Source organism: Oncorhynchus keta, chromosome 20, assembly GCF_023373465.1.
Source record: "Oncorhynchus keta strain PuntledgeMale-10-30-2019 chromosome 20, Oket_V2, whole genome shotgun sequence".
NCBI classification, from domain to species: domain Eukaryota; kingdom Metazoa; phylum Chordata; class Actinopteri; order Salmoniformes; family Salmonidae; genus Oncorhynchus; species Oncorhynchus keta.
In genome coordinates this window covers 15,711,912-15,739,773 of record NC_068440.1, presented here as the reverse complement: position 1 = coordinate 15,739,773, position 27,862 = coordinate 15,711,912, and the positions used below count along the sequence as shown (strand labels likewise).

At 45.4% G+C, this 27,862-nt stretch overlaps 1 protein-coding gene across 1 annotated transcript in view; it reads left to right on the top strand.

Annotated features, from left to right (window-relative positions):
- The window catches only part of LOC118391642 (trafficking protein particle complex subunit 9-like), a 414,365-nt gene that overhangs the window by 264,187 nt on the left and 122,316 nt on the right, over nucleotides 1–27,862 (top strand). Inside the window, exons 22-23 of the mRNA XM_052472165.1 lie at nucleotides 16,302–16,455; nucleotides 22,715–22,805. Of these exons, the coding sequence (XP_052328125.1) occupies nucleotides 16,302–16,455; nucleotides 22,715–22,805 (245 nt within the window). The remainder of the gene's footprint in view (nucleotides 1–16,301; nucleotides 16,456–22,714; nucleotides 22,806–27,862) is intronic.

Here is a 27,862-nt window from a genome sequence, read left to right as displayed (position 1 = left end):
CATCCTCTTTCTCTCTGGCTCTCTCTCTTTTGTCCCCCATCCTCTTTCTCTCTGGCTCTCTCTCTTTTGTCCCCCATCCTCTTTCTCTCTGGCTCTCTCTCTTTTGTCCCCATCCTCTTTCTCTCTGGCTCTCTCTCTTTTGTCCCCCATCCTCTTTCTCTCTGGCTCTCTCTCTTTTGTCCCCCATCCTCTTTCTCTCTGGCTCTCTCTCTTTTGTCCCCCATCCTCTTTCTCTCTGGCTCTCTCTCTTTTGTCCCCATCCTCTTTCTCTCTGGCTCTCTCTCTTTTGTCCCCCCATCCTCTTTCTCTCTGGCGCTCTCTCTCTTTTGTCCCCCATCCTCTTTCTCTCTGGCTCTCTCTCTTTTGTCCCCCATCCTCTTTCTCTCTGGCTCTCTCTCTTTTGTCCCCCATCCTCTTTCTCTCTGGCTCTCTCTCTTTTGTCCCCCATCCTCTTTCTCTCTGGCTCTCTCTCTTTTGTCCCCCATTTTTCTCCCTCTCTCTCTTTTGTCCCCCATCTTTCTCTCTGGCTCTCTCTCTTTTGTCCCCCATCCTCTTTCTCTCTGGCTCTCTCTCTTTTGTCCCCATCCTCTTTCTCTCTGGCTCTCTCTCTTTTGTCCCCCATCCTCTTTCTCTCTGGCTCTCTCTCTTTTGTCCCCATCCTCTTTCTCTCTGGCTCTCTCTCTTTTGTCCCCCATCCTCTTTCTCTCTGGCTCTCTCTTTTGTCTTTTGTCCCCCATCCCCCATCTTTCTCTCTGGCTCTCTCTCTTTTTGTCCCCCCATCCTCTTTCTCTCTGGCTATCTCTCTTTTGTCACTCTTTTTCCCATCCTCTTTCTCTCTGGCTCTCTCTTTTGTCCCCCATCCTCTTTCTCTCTGGCTCTCTCTCTTTTGTCCCCCATCCTCTTTCTCTCTGGCTCTCTCTCTTTTGTCCCCCATCCTCTTTCTCTCTGGCTCTCTCTCTTTTGTCCCCCATCCTCTTTCTCTCTGGCTCTCTCTCTCTTTTGTCCCCCATCCTCTCTCTGGCTTGTCCCCCCATCCTCTTTCTCTCTGGCTCTCTCTCTTTTGTCCCCATCCTCTTTCTCTCTGGCTCTCTCTCTTTTTGTCCCCATCCTCTTTCTCTCTGGCTCCTCTTTCTCTCTGGCTCTCTCTCTTTTGTCCCCCATCCTCTTTCTCTCTGGCTCTCTCTCTTTTTGTCCCCATCCTCTTTCTCTCTGGCTCTCTCTCTTTTTGTCCCCCATCCTCTTTCTTTCTCTCTGGCTCTCTCTCTTTTTGTCCCCCATCCTCTTTCTCTCTGGCTCTCTCTCTCTTTTGTCCCCCATCCTCTTTCTCTCTGGCTCTCTCTCTTTTGTCCCCATCCTCTTTCTCTCTGGCTCTCTCTCTCTTTTGTCCCCCATCCTCTTTCTCTCTGGCTCTCTCTCTCTTTTGTCCCCCATTTTGTCCCCATCCTCTTTCTCTCTTTCTCTCTGGCTCTCTCTCTTTTGTCTCTCTCTCTTTTCTGGCTCTCTCTCTTTTGTCCCCATCCTCTTTCTCTCTGGCTCTCTCTTTTGTCCCCATCCTCTTTCTCTATCTCTCTTTTGTCCCCATTTCTATCTCTCTTTTGTCCCCCATCCCTCTTTCTCTCTGGCCTCTCTCTTTTGTCCCCATCCTCTTTCTCTCTGGCTCTCTCTCTTTTGTCCCCCATCCTCTTCTGGCTCTCTCTCTTTTTGTCCCCATCCTCTTTCTCTCTGGCTCTCTCTGGCTCTCTCTCTTTTCTCCTCTTTTCTCTGGCTCTCTCTCTTTTGTCCCCCATCCTCTTTCTCTCTGGCTCTCTCTCTCTTTTGTCCCCCATCCTCTTTCTCTCTTTTGCTCTCTGGCTCTCTCTTTTGTCCCCCCATCTCTCTTTCTCTCTTTCTCTCTGGCTCTCTCTCTTTTTTGTCCCCCATCTCTCTTTGTCTTTTGTCCCCCATTCCCATCCTCTTTCTCTCTGTCTATCTCTCTTTTTGTCCCCATCCTCTTTCTCTCTGGCTTTCTCTCTTTTGTCCCCCATCCTCTTTCTCTCTGGCTCTCTCTCTTTTGTCCCCCATCCTCTTTCTCTCTCTGGCTCTCTCTCTCTTTTGTCCCCCAGTCCCATCCTCTTTGTCTCTGGCTCACTCTCTTTTGTCCCCCATCTTCTTTCTCTCTGGCTCTCTCTCTTTTGTCCCCCATTCCCATCCTCTTTCTCTCTGGCTCTCTCTCTTTTGTCCCCCATTCCCATCCTCTTTCTCTCTGGCTCTCTCTCTTTTGTCCCCCATTCCCATCCTCTTTCTCTCTGGCTCTCTCTTTTGTCCCCATCCTCTTTCGCTCTGGCTCTCTCTCTTTTGTCCCCCATCCTCTTTCTCTCTGGCGCTCTCTCTTGTGTCCCCCATCCTCTTTCTCTCTGGCTCTCTCTCTTTTGTCCCCCATCCTCTTTCTCTCTGGCTCTCTCTCTTTTGTCCCCCCTCCTCTTTCTCTCTGGCTCTCTCTCTCTTTTGTCCCCCATCCTCTTTCTCTCTGGCTCTCTCTTTTGTCCCCCATCCTCTTTCTCTCTGGCTCTCTCTCTTTTGTCCCCCATCCTCTTTCTCTCTGGCTCTCTCTCTTTTGTCCCCCATCCTCTTTCTCTCTGGCTCTCTCTCTTTTGTCCCCCATTCCCATCCTCTTTCTCTCTGGCTCTCTCTCTTTTGTCCCCCATCCTCTTTCTCTCTGGCTCTCTCTCTTTTGTCCCCCATCCTCTTTCTCTCTGGTCCTCTCTCTTTTGTCCCCCATCCTCTTTCTCTCTGGCTCTCTCTCTTTTGTCCCCCATCCTCTTTCTCTCTTGCTCTCTCTCTCTTGTCCCCCATCCTCTTTCTCTCTGGCTCTCTCTCTTTTGTCCCCCATCCTCTTTCTCTCTGGCGCTCTCTCTCTTTTGTCCCCCATCCTCTTTCTCTCTGGCTCTCTCTCTTTTGTCCCCCATCCTCTTTCTCTCTGGCTCGCTCTCTTTAGTCCCCCATTCCCATCCTCTTTCTCTCTGGCTCGCTCTCTTTAGTCCCCCATTCCCATCCTCTTTCTCTCTGGCTCGCTCTCTTTTGTCCCCCATTCCCATCCTCTTTCTCTCTGGCTCGCTCTCTTTTGTCCCCCATTCCCATCCTCTTTCTCTCTGGCTCGCTCTCTTTTGTCCCCCATTCCCACCCTCTTTCTCTCTGGCTCGCTCTCTTTTGTCCCCCATTCCCATCCTCTTTCTCTCTGGCTCGCTCTCTTTTTGTCTCCCATCCTCTTTCTCTCTGGCTCGCTCTCTTTTGTCCCCCATTCCCACCCTCTTTCTCTCTGGCTCTCTCTCTTTTGTCCCCCATTCCCATCCTCTTTGTCTCTGGCTCACTCTCTTTTGTCCCCCATCTTCTTTCTCTCTGGCTCTCTCTCTTTTGTCCCCCATTCCCAGCCTCTTTCTCTCTGGCTCGCTCTCTTTTGTCCCCCATTCCCATCCTCTTTCTCTCTGGCTCGCTCTCTTTTGTCTCCCATCCTCTTTCTCTCTGGCTCTCTCTCTTTTGTCCCCCATTCCCATCCTCTTTCTCTCTGGCTCTCTCTCTTTTGTCCCCCATTCCCATCCTCTTTCTCTCTGGCTCTCTCTCTTTTGTCCCCCATTCCCATCCTCTTTCTCTCTGGCTCTCTCTCTTTTGTCCCCCATCCTCTTTCTCTCTGGCTCTCTCTCTCTTTTGTCCCCCATCCTCTTTCTCTCTGTCTCTCTCTCTTTTGTCCCCCATCCTCTTTCTCTCTGTCTCTCTCTCTTTTGTCCCCCATCCTCTTTCTCTCTGGCTCTCTCTCTTTTGTCCCCCATCCTCTTTCTCTCTGGCGCTCTCTCTCTTTTGTCCCCATCCTCTTTCTCTCTGGCGCTCTCTCTCTTTTGTCCCCCATCCTCTTTCTCTCTGGCTCTCTCTTTTGTCCCCCATCCTCTTTCTCTCTGGCTCTCTCTCTTTTGTCCCCCATCCTCTTTCTCTCTGGCTCTCTCTCTCTTTTGTCCCCCATCCTCTTTCTCTCTGTCTCTCTCTCTTTTGTCCCCCATCCTCTTTCTCTCTGGCTCTCTCTCTTTTGTCCCCCATCCTCTTTCTCTCTGGCGCTCTCTCTCTTTTGTCCCCCATCCTCTTTCTCTCTGGCGCTCTCTCTCTTTTGTCCCACATCCTCTTTCTCTCTGGCTCTCTCTCTTTTGTCCCCCATCCTCTTTCTCTCTGGCTCTCTCTCTTTTGTCCCCCATCCTCTTTCTCTCTGGCTCTCTCTCTTTTGTCCCCCATCCTCTTTCTCTCTGGCTCTCTCTCTTTTTGTCCCCCATCCTCTTTCTCTCTGTCCCCATCTCTCTCTTTTGTCCCCCATCCTCTTTCTCTCTGGCTCTCTCTCTTTTGTCCCCCATCCTCTTTCTCTCTGGCTCTCTCTCTTTTGTCCCCCATCCTCTTTCTCTCTGGCTCTCTCTCTTTTGTCCCCCATCCTCTTTCTCTCTGGCGCTCTCTCTTTTGTCCCCATCCTCTTTCTCTCTGGCTCTCTCTCTTTTGTCCCCCATCCTCTTTCTCTCTGGCTCTCTCTCTTTTGTCCCCATCCTCTTTCTCTCTGGCTCTCTCTCTTTTGTCCCCCATCCTCTTTCTCTCTGGCTCTCTCTCTTTTGTCCCCATCCTCTTTCTCTCTGGCTCTCTCTCTTTTGTCCCCCATCCTCTTTCTCTCTGGCTCTCTCTCTTTTGTCCCCCCCATCCTCTTTCTCTCTGTCTATCTCTCTTTTGTCCCCCATCCTCTTTCTCTCTGGCTTTCTTTTTTGTCCCCCATCCTCTTTCTCTCTGGCTCTCTCTCTTTTGTCCCCCATCCTCTTTCTCTCTGGCGCTCTCTCTCTTTTGTCCCCCATCCTCTTTTTCTCTGGCTCTCTCTCTTTTGTCCCCCATTCCCATCCTCTTTCTCTCTGGCTCGCTCTCTTTTGTCCCCCATTCCCATCCGCTTTATCTCTGGCTCGCTCTCTCTAATGGATTCCTGTGCAGGTTAAGATGAAGTGTTCTGCTCTGCTGGTTGAATAATCAAAGGAAAATATGGATGTGTGTATAATTATAATTGGTAACATTTGTAGGTCTAAGATGGGAGAACCAGAAGACATAATTGCATGATCAGATTATGATATACATCTGTGAGTGAAAAGGGGAATTGTAGTTGTCAGTCTCTTTTCTTCTTACCCACCCCCGTGACGCAACGCTACTGTGCATGTGCATGCCCCTCTCTCCCTGCCTCCGTGTGTGTTAGGTTTTCTCCAAGCCTGACATATTCAGACGAACCGACACTTACAGCAATCAGATGATTCACAGCATTTCAGAGCAGGGCTGAAATGGACTCCCTCACAATGTAATGTAGTTATCGTGTGCTGTTGGTCCCAGGCATCGCATCATTTAAACACTGAGGTCATTGCACCGAGCACTGTCTCCATTAGGACCATGTTATTACACCCGTAAAGTAGGTCTGGCTGTTAGAGAGCGCTACAGGCCACCCATATGTGTGTGTTAAAATAATAATAATGTATACGTATGTGTGAATTGGAAATGGGATTTTTGTATATCCCAACTCCCCCTGAGACACCATTGGAGAGTGAGGTCACGGCCAGGCTCAGCAATGGTCAACGGTGACACTGGAACAATTAGGGTTAAGTGCCTTGCTCATGAACAGATTCTTCACCTTGTTGGTTCGGGGATTCGAACTGTGCTTGTATTTATAGTAGATAAATATGCATTTGTATTTATGCCTGCACACATAAACTAGCTACCTGTGCCACTACATATTCCCTTGGGCATCGTTCCCTAGCCCAGTTACAGCAAAGCCATTGCTTTTAAAGTGGTAAAAGTGTTCACATTTCCCCATTCCCCGTATGCAGGGTGATGTTCACATTGAATGGAGGCAGCAGGAAGCTTAAACCCTTTCAAAGGTTAATTATCTTACTGTATGAATAAAATATACATGGTTTCATATGGTCTCTCTCCCAGGTGACATGCATGAACAGATTCATGCTCTGAAAGGTAGAGGAGGGTGAAGGAAGGGTGATATGGTGTGGAGGTGAAGGGAGGAAGAGGAGGGTGATATGGTGTGGAGGTGGAGGGAGGAAGAGGAGGGTGATATGGTGTGGAGGTGAAGGGAGGAAGAGGAGGGTGATATGGTGTGGAGGTGAAGGAAGGAAGAGGAGGGTGATATGGTGTGGAGGTGAAGGGAGGAAGAGGGTGATATGGTCTGGAGGTGAAGGGAGGAAGAGGAGGGTGATATGGTCTGGAGGTAGAGGGAAGAAGAGGAGGGTGATATGGTGTGGAGGTGAAGGGAGGAAGAGGAGGGTGATATGATAATAATAATAATAATAATAATAATAATAATAATATATGCCATTTAGCATATGGTCTGGAGGTGAAGGGAGGAAGAGGAGGGTGATATGGTCTGGGGGTGGAGGGAGGAAGAGGAGTGTGATATGGTCTGGAGGTGGAGGGAGGAAGAGGAGGGTGAAGGAAGGGTGATATGGTCTGGGGGTGGCGGGAGGAAGAAGGGTGTGAAGGGAGGGTGATCTTGGATGGGGATTAGGTCTGGAGACCCTCGAAGGCGGCCCCTAGTCCTCCCTGTCTTCTCAGACTGCAGTAATAGACTAGATTATGTTTAAACCCTGCAAGAAGCCACAATCAATTCATAAGTAAAGTGTGGCAGTGGTTGAGAAGAAATGAGATTGTTGTTAACCCTTCCTTGTCCAGCAGCAGGGCTATGCAGCAGGCTCTATCCCACTGTTAGACATGAGGTGTATAGGCTTCTGTCTTTGCACCTGTTTGAGACGTTACCTCATTTGGGAAATGTAAAGAATTGTTAGTAGTCTAATTGCAGTACCTATTCTATGTTTATGCACAAAAGAACAATCCCATAGACTAATAGCGTTGTTGGAACAAGGCATTTGGTGGCTCAATGTGACTGAAGAAATGAAAGCAGTGCTGGTTTGAAGATGGGACTTCAGTCAGGGATATAAACCCACCACCACTAATGGATTCCATTCGCTCCGTTCCAGCCATTATCACCCCCTCAGCAGCCTCCGGTGGACTGTGTGTGTGCCTGCCTACTGTACGTGCGCGTGTTGCATTTAAAGCAGAAGCTTCTCGTTTGTCTGCTCCGAGCTCTTAATTGGTATTTAATTTCTGCTGTCCTTTGTAACGGAGGCCTGTGAAATGATAATTGCATTGCTCTTCCTCCCTCCCTTCCTCTGATGGGTTTGGTGTGTGTGTGTGTGTGTGTGTGTGTGTGTGTGTGTGTGTGTGTGTGTGTGTGTGTGTGTGTGTGGTGTGTGTGCAGAGTATTACACATTAAACTAGTGTAGCGTTCCCTTTCTCACCTTCCACCTCTGGCTTCTGGATGCCCACTGCTTGATACACACAATGTTTCTAATGTGTGTGTGTGGTGATTCATCATTTGGAGGACGGTGTGTGTGTTTTCAGAGAGCACACAGACTATTGCAGCCACACTCACACTAGGGCTCATTTTTTGGGTGGTTCTGTTTCTTCTCAGCCCCCCCCAAATCATTTTTTTTTCACGTTTTCACTTTCAAAATCACACTACTTTTTTTTTTAATTGAGAAAAAAAAAATGATGTTCTAAGTCCATATCAATGCTTAAACCACATCAGGAAACCACTTTTGAGTTCTGGGACAAATATAAGAATGTAGGATTTTGGGTGTATTCAGCTGGGTACCAGCCAGAGACCATTGTTTGGTTAGCGGTGTTTCTGCAGCTCGCATGTGATTGCAAAAGTTCATATTCTTATCGGCAGACTCAGTAGCCTCAGTTTTTCGGATGACTGCCTTGCCTGGTTCACCAATTACTTTGCAGACAGAGTTCAGTGTGTCAAATCGGAGGGCATGCTGTCCGGTCCTCTGGCAGTCTCTATGGGGGTGCCACAGGGTTCAATCCTCGGGCCGACTCTTTTCTCTGTATATATCAATGATGTTGCTCTTGCTGCGGGCGATTCCCTGATCCACCTCTACGCAGACGACACCATTCTATATACTTCCGGCCCGTCCTTGGACACTGTGCTATCTAACCTCCAAACGAGCTTCAATGCCATACAACACTCTTTCCGTGGGCTCCAACTGCTCTTAAACGCTAGTAAAATCAAATGCATGCTTTTCAACCGTTCGCTGCCTGCACCCGCACGCCTGACCAGCATCACCACCCTGGCTGGTTCCGACCTTGAATATGTGGACATCTATAAGTACCGAGGTGTCTGGCTAGACTGTAAACTCTCCTTCCAGACTCATATCAAACATCTCCAATCGAAAATCAAATCAAGAGTCTGCTTTCTATTCCGCAACAAAGCCTCCTTCACTCACGCCGCCAACTTATCCTAGTAAAACTGACTATCCTACCGATCCTTGACTTTGGCGACGTCATCTACAAAATTGCTTCCAACACTCTACTCAGCAAACTGGATGCAGTTTATCACAGTGCCATCCGTTTTGTCACTAAAGCACCTTATACCACCCACCACTGTGACTTGTATGCTCTAGTCGGCTGGCACTTGCTACATATTCGTCGCCAGACCCACTGGCTCCAGGTCATCTACAAGTCCATGCTAGGTAAAGCTCCGCCTTATCTCAGTTCACTGGTCACGATGGCAACACCCATCCGTAGCACGCGCTCCAGCAGGTGTATCTCACTGATCATCCCTAAAGCCAACACCTCATTTGGCCGCCTTTCGTTCCAGTTTTCTGCTGCCTGTGACTGGAACGAATTGCAAAAATCGCTGAAGTTGGAGACTTTTATCTCCCTCACCAACTTCAAACATCTGCCATCTGAGCAGCTAACCGATCCAGCTGTACATAGTCTATCGGTAAATAACCCACCCATTTTTACCTACCTCATCCCCATACTGTTTTTATTTATTTACTTTTCTGCTCTTTTGCACACCAATATCTCTACCTGTACATGACCATCTGATCATTTATCACTCCAGTGTTAATCTGCAAAATTGTAATTATTCGCCTACCTCCTCATGCCCTTTGCACACAATCTATATAGACTCCCCTTTTTTTCTACTGTGGTATTGACTTGTTAATTGTTTACTCCATGTGTAACTCTGTGTTGTCTGTTCACACTGCCATGCTTTATTTTGGCCAGTTCGCAGTTGCAAATGAAAACTTGTTCTCAACTAGCCTACCTGGTTAAATAAAGGTGAAATAAATTTAAAAATTTAAAAAACAAAAACAAATGTCCACTGGATTGATGCGAATAGTCATGACATCATTCTGCCAGGTAGGTGTAGGCTACCTTGTAGTTACTTTTGTAGTAGACCACACGTACACCGCCCGGCCATCCCTGTGGCGTTTCAGAAAGTTGCAGGAAAACACGTCACTGATGTATTTTGTTCATGTCTTATGATTAACTTAGGTAAATTAATGCATTTTCTATTAAGTTCAATACATTTAGTTGATTTCCTGTTAAGTTCAATATATTTTTGAATATTGTTGAATTCTATTTTAATGTCTGGATTTTTTCTGTTTATAGGGCCCTATTAAAAAAAAGGTCTCTCTTTCTCTATCTCACACACACACACACACACACACACACACACACACACACACACACACACACACACATACAGAGAGGTCTGTTGATTGTGACTGTGTGAACTGCATGGTGTTCTCTGTACGTATAGACACAGCTCCTCTGGGACCAGTGAGCTGAGCATCTATTAGCTGAGATCCACAGATGAACACACACATCAATATATTGACCCAGTGTTGTGATAGCAAGTAGAGAAAATGGAAATAGACACCTTTTTCCTTAATAAACGAGAGAGATGTTTTATTTATTTATTATTTAACCTTTAGTTAACTAGGCAAGTCAGTTAAGAACAAATTCTTATTTACAATGACAGCCTACCAAATGGCCTCCTGCGGGGACGGGGGCTGGGATTATTATAATTCAAAAATATATAGTCGACTATCAACTTCGCTGTGGGCTGGTGGAAGCTGCAGACACGGTGATCTGAGCTATCTGATTTGCCAGCAGTAGGCATATAGGTGCACTTGATTTGCTCTCCAGTTTGTACCTTCAGTCACATGAAATTGTTCAAAATGACAGTGAGAGAGAGAATATCTAAGAGCCTGACAAGAGAAGGAAAGAAACCGAGAGAGAGAGGAAGTGAAGGAGACAGACAGTCACTAGTTACAAATTGTCATAAAGATTTGGGCGGGGATAAAAAACCTGGGCCCTGCAGCTGTTTCTCTGAATGTCTTTGTGATTTGACTGTTGTCTTCACGACACCGTCATCACTTTCTCTTTGCTGGGGGAATCAATTTCTCTGTCACGGCCTGTTCATTTACTGCCACATCCATCACCATTAACTGCACACAGGCCAGAAATAACATGCTCGTAGGTTTTATATTGGTTTAAAATATTGATTTAAAATCGACAATTTTATAATGCAGTTTAAGTGATAGATGAATGAATGAAATAAAACAAAGAACCAAGACAGATAATATAATAATATAATAATAATATAATATATGCCATTTAGCAGACGCTTTTATCCAAAGCGACTTACAGATGAATTCTACGTGGGTGGTCCCGGGGATCGAACCCACTACCCTGGCGTTACAAACATGCTCTACCAACTGAGCTACAGAAGGACCAGTCACTGGTCACAGATGAAATGTGATACTGCTAGATAGACACCAGTATGCGTGCAGAGCAGAGGATTGGACGTCCCTACTGCTCCAGAGTGTGACTGAGTGGATAGTATCATGTACGACAGCAGAAAGAACTCTGGGAACAGGCTAGCCTTGAATCACTCCTCTGTCAGGTTCACAGGTGGCCAACCCAGTGCAGGGCAGGTTGTGTCGTCGCCTTCCGTGGGCTCTTATTGGCTATGGCAGGCCAGCAGGGGAAGTGGCTATTGGCTAAGACGGCAGACTGCATGGGTTTTTTGGCTATTGGCTAACACAGAAGAGACAGAGTGTGAATATGATGCCTTTTGTATCTCTTAACACCATGCAGGCCCTGTGAGCAGACACTTTCACCTCTCTCTCTCTGTCTCTTAACACCATGCAGGCCCTGTGGGCAGACACTTTCACCTCTCTCTCTCTATCTCGTAACACCATGCAGGCCCTGTGAGCAGACACTTTCACCTCTCTCTCTCTATCTCGTAACACCATGCAGGCCCTGTGAGCAGACACTTTCACCTCTCTCTCTCTATCTCTTAACACCATGCAGGCCCTGTGAGCAGACACTTTCACCTCTCTCTCTCTATCTCTTAACACCATGCAGGCCCTGTGAGCAGACACTTTCACCTCTCTCTCTCGTAACACCATGCAGGCCCTGTGAGCAGACACTTTCACCTCTCTCTCTCGTAACACCATGCAGGCCCTGTGAGCAGACACTTTCACCTCTCTCTCTATCTCTTAACACCATGCAGGCCCTGTGAGCAGACACTTTCACCTCTCTCTCTCTATCTCTTAACACCATGCAGGCCCTGTGAGCAGACACTTTCACCTCTCTCTCTCTATATCTTAACACCATGCAGGCCCTGTGAGCAGACACTTTCACCTCTCTCTCTCTATCTCTTAACACCATGCAGGCCCTGTGAGCAGACACTTTCACCTCTCTCTCTATCTCTTAACACCATGCAGGCCCTGTGAGCAGACACTTTCACCTCTCTCTCTCTATCTCTTAACACCATGCAGGCCCTGTGAGCAGACACTTTCACCTCTCTCTCTCTATCTCTTAACACCATGCAGGCCCTGTGAGCAGACACTTTCACCTCTCTCTCTCTATCTCTTAACACCATGCAGGCCCTGTGAGCAGACACTTTCACCTCTCTCTCTCTATCTCTTAACACCATGCAGGCCCTGTGAGCAGACACTTTCACCTCTCTCTCGATCTCTTAACACCATGCAGGCCCTGTGAGCAGACACTTTCACCTCTCTCTCTCTATCTCTTAACACCATGCAGGCCCTGTGAGCAGACACTTTCACCTCTCTCTCTCTCTCTCTCTATCTCGTAACACCATGCAGGCCCTGTGAGCAGACACTTTCACCTCTCTCTCTATCTCTTAACACCATGCAGGCCCTGTGAGCAGACACTTTCACCTCTCTCTCTCGATCTCTTAACACCATGCAGGCCCTGTGAGCAGACACTTTCACCTCTCTCTCTCTATCTCTTAACACCATGCAGGCCCTGTGAGCAGACACTTTCACCTCTCTCTCAATTCAATGGCTTTATTGGCATGGGAAACGTGTTAACATTGCCAAAGCAAGTGAGGTAGACAACATACAAAGTGAATATATAAAGTGAAAAACAACAAAAATTAACAGTAAACATTACACATACAGAAGTTTCAAAACAGTAAAGACATTACAAATGTCATATTATATATATATACAGTGTTTTAACAATGTACAAATGGTTAAAGGACACAAGATAAAATAAATAAGCATAAATATGGGTTGTATTTACAATGGTGTTTGTTCTTCACTGGTTGCCCTTTTCTCGTGGCAACAGGTCACAAATCTTGCTGCTGTGATGGCACACTGTGGAATTTCCCCCAGTAGATATGGGAGTTTTTCAAAATTGGATTTGTTTTCGAATTCTTTGTGGATATGTGTAATCTGAGGGAAATATGTCTCTCTAATATGGTCATACATTGGGCAGGAGGTTAGGAAGTGCAGCTCAGTTTCCACCTCATTTTGTGGGCAGTGAGCACATAGCCTGTCTTCTCTTGAGAGCCATGTCTGCCTACGGCGGCCTTTCTCAATAGCAAGGCTATGCTCACTGAGTCTGTACATAGTCAAAGCTTTCCTTAATTTTGGGTATGTCACAGTGGTCAGGTATTCTGCCGCTGTGTACTCTCTGTGTAGGGCCAAATAGCATTCTAGTTTGCTCTGTTTTTCTGTTAATTCTTTCCAATGTGTTAAGTAATTATCTTTTTGTTTTCTCATGATTTGGTTGGGTCTAATTGTGCTGTTGTCCTGGGGCTCTGTAGGGTGTGTTTGTGTTTGTGAACAGAGCCCCAGGACCAGCTTGCTTAGGGGACTCTTCTCCAGGTTCATCTCTCTGTAGGTGATGGCTTTGTTATGGAAGGTTTGTGAATCGCTTCCTTTTAGGTGGTTGTAGAATTTAACGGCTCTCTTCTGGATTTTGATCATTAGTTGGTATCGGCCTAATTCTGCTCTGCATGCATTATTTGGTGTTTTACGTTGTACACGGAGGATATTTTTGCAGAATTCTGCTTGCAGAGTCTCAATTTGGTGTTTGTCCCATTTTGTGAAGTCTTGGTTGGTCTCTCTATCTCTTAACACCATGCAGGCCCTGTGAGCAGACACTTTCACCTCTCTCTCTCTATCTCTTAACACCATGCAGGCCCTGTGAGCAGACACTTTCACCCCTCTCTCTCTATCTCTTAACACCATGCAGGCCCTGTGAGCAGACACTTTCACCTCTCTCTCTCTATCTCTTAACACCATGCAGGCCCTGTGAGCAGACACTTTCACCTCTCTCTCTCTATCTCTTAACACCATGCAGGCCCTGTGAGCAGACACTTTCACCTCTCTCTCTCTATCTCTTAACACCATGCAGGCCCTGTGAGCAGACACTTTCACCTCTCTCTCTCTATCTCTTAACACCATGCAGGCCCTGTGAGCAGACACTTTCACCTCTCTCTCTCTATCTCTTAACACCATGCAGGCCCTGTGAGCAGACACTTTCACCTCTCTCTCTCTATCTCTTAACACCATGCAGGCCCTGTGAGCAGACACTTTCACCTCTCTCTCTCTATCTCTTAACACCATGCAGGCCCTGTGAGCAGACACTTTCACCTCTCCTTTTCTGCATCCCCCTCTCCCTCTCTCCCTTTTCCGGTTCTTCATCCACTGCCTTCCTTCTCGATCCGACAGGTGCAGTATCAATGTACTAGACTGTACAGGCTGCATCCAATTGATACTTTTAAGGCATGAATGTTGCCCCCAGTAAATAGTAAGACGTTTTTTTTTTTGTTTATGCAACGAGAACTGAATCCTGGATGTGTCTCTGTTGCTTTAACCTCAGGCCATGAACTCTCTCTGCCTCATGTTAGTAAATGAACCTGAACACACACACACTGTGGAGCGGAAAGCTGGGAGCCTCAGGGTGTTTGGTCTAACTAGATACATAATTTATCAGTGGTCTGGGCTGGTTGGTAGACTGGACTCCTGCCAGGCCACTGAGAACAGTAGCAGGATCAGGATGGATGGATGGCATCAGAGAAGAGCACACCAGTGTTTCATTCACTGATGAAATGTGGACATACAATTGAAGTGGGAAGTTTACATACACCTTAGCCAAATACATTTAAACTCAGTTTTTCACAATTCCTGACATTTAATCCTAGTAAAAATGCCCTGTTTTAGGTCAGTTCGGATCACCACTTTATTTTAAGAATGTGAAATGTCAGAATAATGGTGTAGAGAGTGATTTATTTCAGCTTTTATTACTTTCATCACGTTCCCAGTGGGTCAGAAGTTTACATACTCACTTAGTATTTGGTAGCATTGCCTTTAAATTGTTTAACTTGGGTCAAATGTTTCGGGTAGCCTTCCACAAGCTTCCCACAAAGTTGGGTGAATTTTGGCCCATTCCTCCTGACAGCTGGTGTAACTGAGTCAGGTTTGTAGGCCTCCTTGCGCGCACACACCTTTTCAGTTCTGCCCACACATTTTCTATAGGATTGAGGTCAGGTGTTGTGATGTCCACTGCAATAGCTTGACTTTGTTGTCCTTAAGCCATTTTTCCACAACTTTGGAAGTATGCTTGGGATCACTGTCCATTTGGAAGACCCCCATTTGCGACCAAGCTTTGACTTCCTGGCTGATGTCTTGAGATGTTGCTTTAATATATCCACATAATTTTTTCCCTTATGATGCCATCTATATTGTTAATAGCACCAGTCTCTCCTGCAGCAAAGCACCCCCCAACATGATGTTGGGAAAAAGCCTCCCCCTTTTTCCTCCAAACATAACGATGGTCATTATGGCCAAACAGTTCTATATTTGTTTCATCAGACCAGAGGACATTTCTCCAAAAAGTATTATCTTTGTCCCCATGTGCAGTTGCAAACTGTAGTCTGGCTTTTTTTTATGGCGGTTTTGAAGCAGTGGCTTCTTCCTTGCTGATCGGCCTTTCAGGTTATGTCGATATAGGACTCGTTTTGTTGTGGATATAGATACTTTTGTACATGTTTCCTCCAGCATCTTCACAAGGTCCTTTGCTTCTGTTCTGGGATTGATTTGCACTTTTCGCACCAAAGTACGTTCATCTCTAGGAGGCAGAACGCGTCTCCTTCCTGAGCGGTATGACGGCTGAGTCATGGTGTTTATACTTGCATACTATTGTTTGTACAGATGAACGTGGTATCTTCAGGCGTTTGGAAATTGCTCCCAAGGATGAACCAGACCTGTGGAGGTCTACAATTATTTTATTTTTTCTCCCCATGATGTCAAGCAAAGAGGCACTGAGTTTGAAGGTAGGCCTTGAAATACATCCACAGGTACACCTCCAATTGACTCAAATGATGTCAATTAGCCTATCAGAAGCTTCTAAAGCCATGACGTAATTTTCTGGAATTTTCCAAGCTGCTTAAAGGCACAGTCAATTTTGTGTATGTAAACTTCTGACCCACTGGAATTGTGATACAATGAATTATGAGTGAAATAATCTGTCTGTATACAATTGTTGGAAAAATGACTTGTGTCATGCACAAAGTAGATGTCCTAACCGACTTGCCAAAACTATAGTTTGTTAACAAGAAATTTGTGGAGTGGTTGAAAAACTAGTTTTAATGACTCGTTGCCTGCTGAAATACTTTCTAGCACAAATTGAGAAGTGAGACCAGTTATTTGCAAACAAAAACACTTTAGTAGTACTTATGTTGTTGTTGAATAAAGTGCTACTGCTTTTTCTCTGAGCGTGGCAGTGCCGCTTGGGGTCTGTCTCCTGTATGTCCAACCGGTGCTCTCTCATCTGCCCCTGTAGGATGACTCAGTAATACTCAAGTCTCTGTCTCCTATGTGTCTAACCTTTTCTCTCCTCTCTCCCTCCCCTTTAGGATGACTCAGTAATACTCAAGTCTCTGTCTCCTATGTGTCTAACCTTTTCTCTCCTCTCTCATCTGCCCCTGTAGCATGACTCGGTAATACTCAAGTCTCTGTCTCCTATGTGTCTAACCTTATCTCTCCTCTCTCATCTGCCCCTGTAGGATGACTCAGTAATACTCAAGTCTCTGTCTCATATGTGTCTAACCTTTTCTCTCCTCTCTCCCTCCCCTTTAGGATGGCGATCCAGGTGGATAAGTTTGACTTTGACACTTTGCCCCAGCCAGACCAGGAGGCCTTGCGCTACACCAACCCCAAACTACTGGAGGAGGAGAGGCTTCACGCCCAGGCCTCTATGATCAACAGCACCCTGGGCATCACCTGGAACATCATATCCTTTGTTGTTGGATGTATACAGAACCCGATTAGAAGGCATTCAGATGCTTCATCTGGAGGTCCCCTGGCTAGGTTGTGTGCCTGTTCCACTGCATTGACAGATGGAAGAACGTATGGCAAAATGTGCGTGCAGCCCTGGGCCCTGAAGAAAAGGTAGTGCACTATATAGGGAACAGGGTGCCATTTGAGACACATCCCTAGTCAATATGCAGGCAGGGCGCTCAATCAGAACCTCTTAGGTAATGAGGGGGCTGTTAACAACACACAGGCTCAGTGTTGTTTAGAATGGCCTGTCAAGTTGTTACAGGGAGGAAGTGTACAATTAATAATTCATCGAAGTCCCTGTGCTGTTGAACTTGCCTTCACACTGTGTTTTCCATTTTAGTAGTGCATCAACACTCCTGTGATTGTATGCATTTGTTCGATCGGCAAGCAGTTTGGCAGCAGAGTGCATGTGTGTGCGCGGGCAGGAGGGACGGCAGTATTTGATGTTACTAGCTAATGTCGTTGTTTCTCAGAGGGTAGGTCAGAGAGCCGTGCATGACAGAAATCAGCTCCGCTCTGAACTGGGCTGTGTGATTGTTATTGAGGCTGGTCCATTATATTAGGAGGGATATTAAAACCTTCTCCCGGACAGGATAATGCAGGTCTAGTTACTGTGCAGTTCAAAGCGTAGGCTTCCTCCTCACAAAAAGACACCCTCTCCAACCAAGCACTTGTTCAATGGATTTCATCATTTTTTGGTTATCTGAAATTATGTTGGAAAAACTTTTGCAGAAAGAAATGTGTTTTTAAGTATAGAAAACTAAGACCAGAAGGGTTGCAATCACATAATATTATCTGGGTCACCCTTGGCTTGGCATTTATTCATAATAACATGCATTGTTTATATCCTAGTTCTGATTTAGGAGGTGTTCAGAAACACCTTAACTCGCTGCTTTCCAGACCATGCAACTTGGCCTAGCCTTAATAGAATATCTCCCATTCACTACCCACACACTCCTGTCCCCAGCCCCCGCCTCTGTACCCGTCCACACGACAAGGACACAGGCACGTCACGGTGACGCCAGGCCTGGAGACAGTTGGGTGGATGGATGGATGTCAGAACGGAGTTGTAGTTTCCTCCAGCCTAGTTCAATGTCACAGTGTCTGTGTGCCACATCTGCATCCTTCAGCACCATGCCCTGTAGGAGCCTGTGTGACAGACAGCACACACCATCTCTCCTCACTCCATATTCTAATTCTGCCATGCTGGGGAGTTTCTGTTCAGTCATTCTAACTGTGGTGTTACTGTCTGTTCAGTCATGTTAACGCTGTGTGGTGTTACTGTCTGTTCAGTCATTCTAACTGTGGTGTTACTTTGTCTGTTCAGTCATTCTAACTGTGGTGTTAATGTCTGTTCAGTCATTCTAACTGTGGTGTTACTTTGTCTGTTCAGTCATTCTAACTGTGGTGTTACTTTGTCTGTTCAGTCATTCTAACTGTGGTGTTACTTTGTTTGTTCAGTCATGTCTAACTGTGTGGTGTTACTGTCTGTTCAGTCATGTTAACTGTGGTGTTACTGTCTGTTCAGTCATGTTAACTGTGGTGTTACTGTCTGTTCAGTCATGTTAACGCTGTGTGGTGTTACTGCTGTTCAGTCATTCTAACTGGTGTTACTGTCTGTTCAGTCATTCTAACTGTGGTGTTACTGTCTGTTCAGTCATGTCTAACTGTGGTGTTACTGTGTGGTGTTTACTGTCTGTTCAGTCATGTTAACTGTGGTGTTACTGTCTGTTCAGTCATGTTAACTGTGGTGTTACTGTCTGTTCAGTCATGTTAACGCTGTGTGGTGTTACTGTCTGTTCAGTCATGTTAACGCTGTGTGGTGTTACTGTCTGTTCAGTCATGTTAACTGTGGTGTTACTGTCTGTTCAGTCATGTTAATGCTGTGTGGTGTTACTGTCTGTTCAGTCATGTTAACGCTGTGTGGTGTTACTGTCTGTTCAGTCATGTTAACGCTGTGTGGTGTTACTGTCTGTTCAGTCATGTTAACTGTGGTGTTACTGTCTGTTCAGTCATGTTAACGCTGTGTGGTGTTACTGTCTGTTCAGTCATGTTAACGCTGTGTGGTGTTACTGTCTGTTCAGTCATTCTAACTGTGATGTTACTGTCTGTTCAGTCATGTTAACGCTGTGTGGTGTTACTGTCTGTTCAGTCATGTTAACGCTGTGTGGTGTTACTGTCTGTTCAGTCATGTTAACTGTGGTGTTACTGTCTGTTCAGTCATGTTAACGCTGTGTGGTGTTACTGTCTGTTCAGTCATGTTAACTGTGGTGTTACTGTCTGTTCAGTCATGTTAACTGTGGTGTTACTGTCTGTTCAGTCATGTTAACTGTGGTGTTACTGTCTGTTCAGTCATGTTAACTGTGGTGTTACTGTCTGTTCAGTCATGTTAACTGTGGTGTTACTGTCTGTTCAGTCATGTTAACTGTGGTGTTACTGTCTGTTCAGTCATGTTAACTGTGGTGTTACTGTCTGTTCAGTCATGTTAACTGTGGTGTTACTGTCTGTTCAGTCATGTTAACGCTGTGTGGTGTTACTGTCTGTTCAGTCATGTTAACTGTGGTGTTACTGTCTGTTCAGTCATGTTAACGCTGTGTGGTGTTACTGTCAGTTCAGTCATGTTAACGCTGTGGTGTTACTGTCTGTTCAGTCATGTGGTGTTACTGTCTGTTCAGTCATGTTAACGCTGTGTGGTGTTACTGTCTGTTCAGTCATGTTAACGCTGTGTGGTGTTACTGTCTGTTCAGTCATGTTAACGCTGTGTGGTGTTACTGTCTGTTCAGTCATGTTAACTGTGGTGTTACTGTCTGTTCAGTCATGTTAACGCTGTGTGGTGTTACTGTCAGTTCAGTCATGTTAACGCTGTGTGGTGTTACTGTCTGTTCAGTCATGTTAACTGTGGTGTTACTGTCTGTTCAGTCATGTTAACGCTGTGTGGTGTTACTGTCTGTTCAGTCATGTTAACGCTGTGTGGTGTTACTGTCTGTTCAGTCATGTTAACGCTGTGTGGTGTTACTGTCTGTTCAGTCATGTTAACGCTGTGTGGTGTTACTGTCAGTTCAGTCATGTTAACGCTGTGATGTTACTGTCTGTTCAGTCATGTTAACGCTGTGTGGTGTTACTGTCTGTTCAGTCATTCTAACTGTGGTGTTACTGTCTGTTCAGTCATGTTAACGCTGTGTGGTGTTACTGTCTGTTCAGTCATGTTAACGCTGTGTGGTGTTACTGTCTGTTCAGTCATGTTAACTGTGGTGTTACTGTCTGTTCAGTCATGTTAACTGTGGTGTTACTGTCTGTTCAGTCATGTTAACTGTGGTGTTACTGTCTGTTCAGTCATGTTAACGCTGTGTGGTGTTACTGTCTGTTCAGTCATTCTAACTGTGGTGTTACTTTGTCTGTTCAGTCATTCTAACTGTGGTGTTACAGCAGTACAGTATTGTTTCAGTCATTAGTCACACTGTCAGCTGTGTGGTGGACCAGAGGAGCACGTCGTCTTTATCATAACATATTATCAACCTAATGTCTTTATGACAGCTCTGTTTATCAGAGTTTTCTGCATTAGCAGCATTAGCTCCCTAGTCAGCGCTACACCAGACAGCCTTAAGATGTCCAAGAAAAGGTTCAACGGTTACAACCTTGATGTACTCTTTTGTTCTCTGTCTCCTCTGATAAGTTAGTGTTACTGAGTGCTCAGGAACAGAAGGACTCGACAGGCAGAGCTAAATGTGGGTTCTTAGCCAACCAATCGGATTGGAGTCACAGGTTGACTTGCAGTGTTGCAGTTTTGCTCCCAGAAACCATGCTAGGCTAGAAGACATGGATGTGTGGGCGGTTTTGAAAAGCAACTTGGCTGAGGAGAGGTCTGCTCTGTAGGCTTTATACATAATTAGTTTTCTCTCTGAGTTGTGAGGAGAGGTTGTTAGTTACTCCCAGTGCTTATTATGAGACCTATTACACAAAGAGGATGGTTATTACCATAATTCCCCCCCACTTATGGTTGAGGAGATATCTTTATTACTCTTTGGGTTGTTAAGGAAGTTTTACTTTTCAGGGTTCTCATTGCATTCCCCTGAATTGGATTTGTAATTGGATATTATATTTCTTAAACGCAACATTCAGAAAAGCCAGTCTAAGTGACCGTTCAGCTAAAGACTGTCATGGCAGCAGTTCATGTGTTCCTACTCTATGTAGCCTGGTCTGTTACTGTGTCTGACACCAAGCCTTGAGCAGTTTGCAGAGAGACTTTCTATTCCACATATAGAACAGAACATGTACTTTACATGCACAGTAATGGCCAGCCAGCAGCCAACCATGAGTCTGTCTGCCTCAAGCCCTCAGCTCTCCTAACAGAGTCACTAGGCAACCAGGGAGCCACAGGCTTATCTATCAACCACTGGGCTGCAGCCAATTTACAGCTACACTGGAGAGTCATACTTCATATATCCTTTTTCTCTCTCTCTCTCTCTTTGTGTTTACATACACTTAGGTTGGAGTCATTAAAATGCGTAATACAAACAGTCCACAAATTGCTTGTTAACAAGCTATAGTTTTGGCAAGTTGGTTAGGACATCTACTTTTTTGCATGACACCAGTCATTTTTCCAACAATTGTTTACAGACAGATTATTTCACTCATTATTCACTGTATCACAATTCGAGTGGGTCAGAAGTTTACATACACTAAGTTGACTGTGCCTTTAAACAGCTTGGAAAATTCCAGAAAATGATGTCATGTCTTTAGAGGCTTCTGATAGGCTAATTTACATAATTTGAGTCTATTGGAGGTGTACCTGTGGATGTATTTCAAGGCCTACCTTCAAACCTTGTCTCTTTGCTTGACATCATGGGAAAATATAAAGAAATCAGCCAAGACCTCAGAAAAACAGTTGTAGACCTCCACAGGTCTGGTTCATCCTTGGGAGCAATTTCCAAATGCCTGAAGGTACCACGTTCATCTGTACAAACAATAGCATGCAAGTATAAACACCATGGGACCATGCAGCTGTCATACCGCTCAGGAAGGAGACGTGTTCTGTCTCCTATAGATTAATGTACTTTGGTGCAGTTTGCAACTGTACATGGGGACAAAGATCGTACTTTTTGGAGAAATATCCTCTGGTCTGATGAAAGAAAAATAGAACTGTTTGGCCATAATGACCATCGTTATGTTTGGAGGAAAAAGGGGGAGGCTTGCCAGCCGAAGAACACCATCCCAACCGTGAAGCACGGGGGTGGCAGCATCATGTTGTGGGCGTGCTTTGCTGCAGGAAGGACTGGTGCAATTCACAATATATTTGGCATCATGAGGATGGACAATTATGTGGATATATTGAAGCAACATCTCAAGACATCAGTCAGGAAGCTAAAGCTTGGTTGTAAAATGGGTCTTTCAAATGGACAATGACCCCAAGCATACTTCCAAAGTTGTGGCAAAATGGCTTAAGGACAACAAAGGCAAGCTATTTGAGTGGCCACCACAAAGCTCTGACCTCAATCCTATAGAAAATGTGTGGGCAGAACTGAAAAGGTGTGTGCGAGCAAGGAGGCCTACAAACCTGACTCAGTTACACCAGCTCTGTCAGGAGAAATGGGCTAAAATTCACCCAACTTATTGTGGGAAGCTTGTGGAAGGCTACCCGAAACGTTTGACCCAAGTTAAACAATTTAAAGGCAATTCTACCAAATACTAATTGAGTGTATGTAAACTTCTGACCCACTGGGAATGTGATGAAAGAAATAAAAGCTGAAATAAATCATTCTCTCTACTATTATTCTGACATTTCACATTCTTAAAATGAAGTGGTGATCCTAACTGACCTAAAACAGGGGATTTTTAGGATTAAATGTCAGGAATTGTGAAAAAACTGAGTTTAAATGTATTTGGTTAAGGTGTATGTAAACTTCCCACTTCAATTGTAGAAGCTGTTCAGGGTTGTGTCGATACCAGACTTGGTCCATCTGTACTGCTTGCCGTGCGGTAGCAGAGAGAACAGTCTATGACTTGGATGGCTGGAGTCTAGTTTTGTCACTAAAGAATTGTGCCCTTTCCTCATATCCAGTTGAAGGGAGTGAAAATGTCACGGCACTGTGTACCTTAGTTTGAACATTGTTACCTGTGAATCCTTTCTCTCTATTAATTACAAACGTCGTCAGAGACACTGAGGCCCCAGCCCCCTCCAGTCCGGTGTCTAGTCCTTAACCCTTGCCCACCCGTCTGTCCGTCGCCAGGGAGAGGCCAGTGTGGAGGGAGTCCTCAACCAGTTGGTCCTCGAGCACCTGCAGCTGGCACCTCTACAGTGGGGTGAGTACACATGCACACACACACAGTGCCATCTATGAGATGCTTGGCATTACCTTTGAAGAAAAAACACTGAAAGGTATGTGTGTTTTTGTCACTACTCAAACGATCAGTCCACGGACATTATGACCATGGATCACGGTGAGGATCAAAAGAGTCGATCATCGTTCCTATGGGAACCCAAAGAACCCAAACCAATGCACCTGGCTATTAACACAATCCCACCACTCTGGTCTCCAGTCGTGTTTTCTATTTGCATCTATATTAGGCTATTTTAGGGAGCTGCCAGTAGGCAGACTGGAGAGGCTGGGGGACGTGTGAAGCACCCTGGGACACCACGGAGAGACTTGGAGGTGCTTCCCTCCCTCTCTGGGCCTCGCCATCTGTGAACAGCCGTCAAAATTATCAGCTTTGGTTTATTTATTGTGTGTGCGCACGTGGGTGTATGTGTGTGTGTGGGGGTGTTTATTTTTGACGAACAGTGTGGCTTTTTTGGGGGGAGGTCAGTGAGTGTGTTCATTAGTCAGTTCAGTGTCTCCTGGTTTGGCAGAAAGAGGGCCATCTGTTTGTGACGGTGACACAACAGATATCTCGCGGTAGATGAGGGCGGCACAAATTTGCTTCTCTTCTGTTCTCGTGACCAATTTTCCAATCTAGCTTCTGTCTGAGTGTTCAAAGGACCCACATCATTGTATTCATGTAATTCCTGGTCTTTTACTTCCTGAGGAATGTTGATTCTGTCATTTTGAAGAGCACATCATCCCAGGGTCTCAATTACAGGCCTTCTCTATAGCATTGTTCCTGAGGATCAAACCATCACTACACAGAGTGGACTGACACGTTTAATACCATACGGCTACAGGCTGCAGTCAAGTATACTGTATTTTCCTACTGCGATGTGTTCAGCTGTGAATCATGTGGTACAACATGGTTTCTCGTATGTGTTTTGAGTGTGGGGTAAAGCATCTTCTTTCTCGGTTGTGGCCATGTTGGAAGAGATCATAAAGATACTGTTCTTGACTCTAGTTCCAATGAATCCGATATACTGTGTCTTCTTTTCGTTTGCTTTCCACTGTGGCCTAGTTGAGGTGAGGTGTAATTGGATTAATGAGGGTCTATTTGTCCTGATGTCTCGACTATGTCCCTAATGATAGATAATGACAGAAGTCACTTTTCCCCGAGATATCATAGCTACTGTATGCGTCAACGGAATCATTAACTCATACGCGCCATTTATTCATTCGTAAATTACAATGATTTTGTGCCATTACAAAACAAGATGACAGTATCATTTCTAACCGACTTCCACTGTCATGTCTCTGAACTGGGTTGAGAGTGAAGCCCTTACTATCCACTGTCTAGCCTTGCCAGGGAGTCAGACTTCCAATAGCCTACAGGCTGTAGCTAGCTGCTGTATGGGTGAATGCGCTGAACGTGAACAGAGCTGTCGGAGCTAAATCATCCTGGTAGTTAGTGTCGTCCCTGGGCTGGCTGGCTACTTCCTCCCCTAATTTTGAGCTGAATACACAGATGATCCTACACTGACTTTGTCTCGCTCCTCTGCCCCCGTTCTCCCCTGCTTCTCCTTAGCTCACATAGCCCAGTAAACCAGTCCCGTTTCCCCAAAGCTTTGGAGCGAACGTGGCACAGTATTTCTCTCGACAAACCAGCCGCACAGCCAGATGAGAGGAACAGTTGTGTTGTCAATCTTCTGTTTGTAAACAAATAATATTGACATTACAGAGCCAGGTAAAGAGGACTGGTTGTCTGATGGAGGATATCAGGGCCCCACCAGGACACAGTAACTTGCACACTGTTTCCCTCCACAGAAAACCTTTCTCAGTTTACAAGATGAGGCTGATACTCGTTTCCTCAGAGGTCTGCTTTTCTTTTGACTGTGTTGTCTAAGTTACAAAGAGCTTATGGTTATGTAAAGGTTGATGGGTAATGGAAAGGGGGCTTCTGATTTCATCATGAGCGCTGTTGTTGTTGTCTCTCCCCTCAAAGCTCGAGCAACATGGAACGTCTTCACACTACCATAGCAACCCATGAATATTTAATTGTGGACATTTCCAATAAAGGAGAAACGGGGAATGTGGCAGGAACAGAAAGGGTATTTATGACTTCCTGTTTGCTCAGCGCCTTATTGAATGGGGAGCTAGGGACCGCTAGGAAGTGATTACCCCTTTGGGCAGCGGCAGAGCAGCAACACCCTCGCTACTACAGAGCAGAGTGTACACAACCACACAAACGCTGATATGATCATCTATATTAGTGTTTAAAGTCACTGTCTCTAATGCCTTGGCGGGGAAGAGGATATTTTACAGAGTGGCAATGTAAGGTGTATTTAAATGTCTGGTACGTCTCTTTATTCGTGTTGTTTCAGTGTGGAGGGGGATGAAGTAGCCAGGTAAACAGGCTGCACTGCATTACTTCCACGTTAGCATTTTCATCTTGATTCTTTCCGCTCCACCGAGCATCAACAATCATTTGGTAAATTCTATTAGTTACCCTTTTTCTTTTTCAGTGGCATTTCTCTTTATTTTGTAAGCATTAACCTATTTTTCTTTCACTGTTTATCATCGTCGCTTCTTCAACAGTTTCTCTACAATCAATTACTAGTTTAGTTTGTGTGTGTTCTTTATATACAGTGTATTCTGAAAGTATTCAGACCCCTTGACTTTTTCCACATTTTTTTAACGTTACAGCCTTATTCTAAAATCGATTACATAGTTTTTTTCCCCTCATCAATCTACACCCCATAATGACAAGCAAAAACATTTTATTTTTTATTTTTGCAAATTTAGAAAATATGTAAAACTGAAATCACATTTACACAAGTATTCAGACCCTTTACTCAGTACTTTGTTGAATCACCTTTGGCAGTGATTACAGCCTCGAGTCTTCTTGGGTATGACACTTCAAGCTTGGCACACTTGTATTTGGGGAGTTTCTCCCATTTTTCTCTGCATATCCTCTCAAGCTCTGTCAGGTTGGATGGGGAGCATCACTGCACAGCTATTTTCAGGTCTCTCCAGAGATGATCGATCGGGTTCAAGTCTGGGCTTTTGTTGGGGCACTCAAGGACATTCAGAGACTTGTCCCGAAGCCGCTCCTGTGTTGTCTTGGATGTGTGCTTAGGGTTGTTGTCCTGTTGCAAGGTGAACCTTCACCCCAGTTTGAGGTCCTGAGCACTCTGTAGCAGGTTTTCATCACGGCTCTCTCTGTACATTACTCCGTTCATCTTTGCCTCGATCCTGACTAGTCTCCCTCCCAGTCCATGCCGCTCACAAACATCCCCACAGCATGATGCTGCCGCCACCATGCTTTACTGTAGGGATGGTTCCAGGTTTCCTCCAGACGTGACGCTTGGCATTTAGGCCAAAGATTTCAATCTTGGTTTCATCAGACCGGAGAATCTTGTTTCTCATGGTCTGAGAGTCTTTAGGGGACTTTTGGCTCCAAGCAGGCTGTCATGTGCCTTTTACTGAGGAGTGACTTCCGTCTACTACTCTAAAGGCCTGATTGGTGGAGTGCTGCAGAGATGGTTGTCCTTCTAGAAGGTTCTCCCATCTCCACAGAGTAACTCTAAAGCTCTGTCAGAGTGACCATCAAGTTCTTGGTCACCTCCCTGACCAAGGCCTTTCTCCCCCGATTGCTCAGTTTGGCCGGGCGACCAGCTCTAGGAAGTAGTCTTGGGGGTTTCAAACTTCTTCCATTTAAGAATGATGGAGGACCATTGGAAGCCACAGTGGGGACCTTCAGTGCTGCAGAAATGTTTTGGTGCCCTTCCGCAGATCTGTTCCTGGACATAATCCTGTCTCAGAACTCTGCGGACAATTCTTTCGATCTCATGGCTTGGTTTTTGTTCTGACATACACTGTCAACTGTGGGACCTTATATAGACAGGTGTGTGCCTTTCCAAATCATGTCCAATCAATTGAATTTACCACAGGTGGACTCCAACTCCAACTGAGCTTGGCAAACATTTCTAAAAGCCTGTTTTCACGTTGTCATTATGGGGTACTGTGTGTGGATTGATGAGGGGGAAAAAAACAAATGTAATACATTTTTGAATAAGAATGTAACATAACAAAATGTTGAAAAGGGGAAGGGGTCTGAATACTTTGAATGCGCAGTATATACAGTGGGGCAAAAAAGTATTTAGTCAGCCACCAATTGTGCAAGTTCTCCCACTTAAAAAAGATGAGAGAGGCCTGTAATTTTCACCATAGGTACACTTCAACTATGACAGACAAAATGAGAGAGAAAAAATCCAGAAAATCACATTGTAGGATTTTTTATGAATTTATTTGCAAATTATGGTGGAAAATAAGTATTTGGTCAATAAAAAGTGTATCTCAATACTTTGTTATATACCCTTTGTTGGTGATGACAGAGGTCAAACGTTTTCTATAAGTCTTCACAAGGTTTTCACACACTGTTGCTGGTATTTTGGCCCATTCCTCCATGCAGATCTCCTCTAGAGCAGTGATGTTTTGGGGCTGTTGCTGGGCAACACGGACTTTCAACTCCCTCCAAAGATTTTCTATGGGGTTGAGATCTGGAGACTGGCTAGCCCACTCCAGGACCTTGAAATGCTTCTTACGAAGCCACTCCTTCGTTGCCCGGGCGGTGTGTTTGGGATCATTGTCATGCTGAAAGACCCAGCCACGTTTCATCTTCAATGCCCTTGCTGATGGAAGGAGGTTTTCACTCAAAATCTCACGATACATGGCCCCATTCATTCTTTCCTTTACACGGATCAGTCGTCCTGGTCCCTTTGCAGAAAACAGCCCCAAAGCATGATGTTTCCACCCCCATGCTTCACAGTAGGTATGGTGTTCTTTGGATGCAACTCAGCATTCTTTGTCCTCCAAACACGACGAGTTGAGTTTTTACCAAAAAGTTATATTTTGGTTTCATCTGACCATATGACATTCTCCCAATCTTCTTCTGGATCATCCAAATGCTCTCTAGCAAACTTCAGATGGGCCTGGACATGTACTGGCTTAAGCAGGGGGACACGTCTGGTACTGCATGATTTGAGTCCCTGGCGG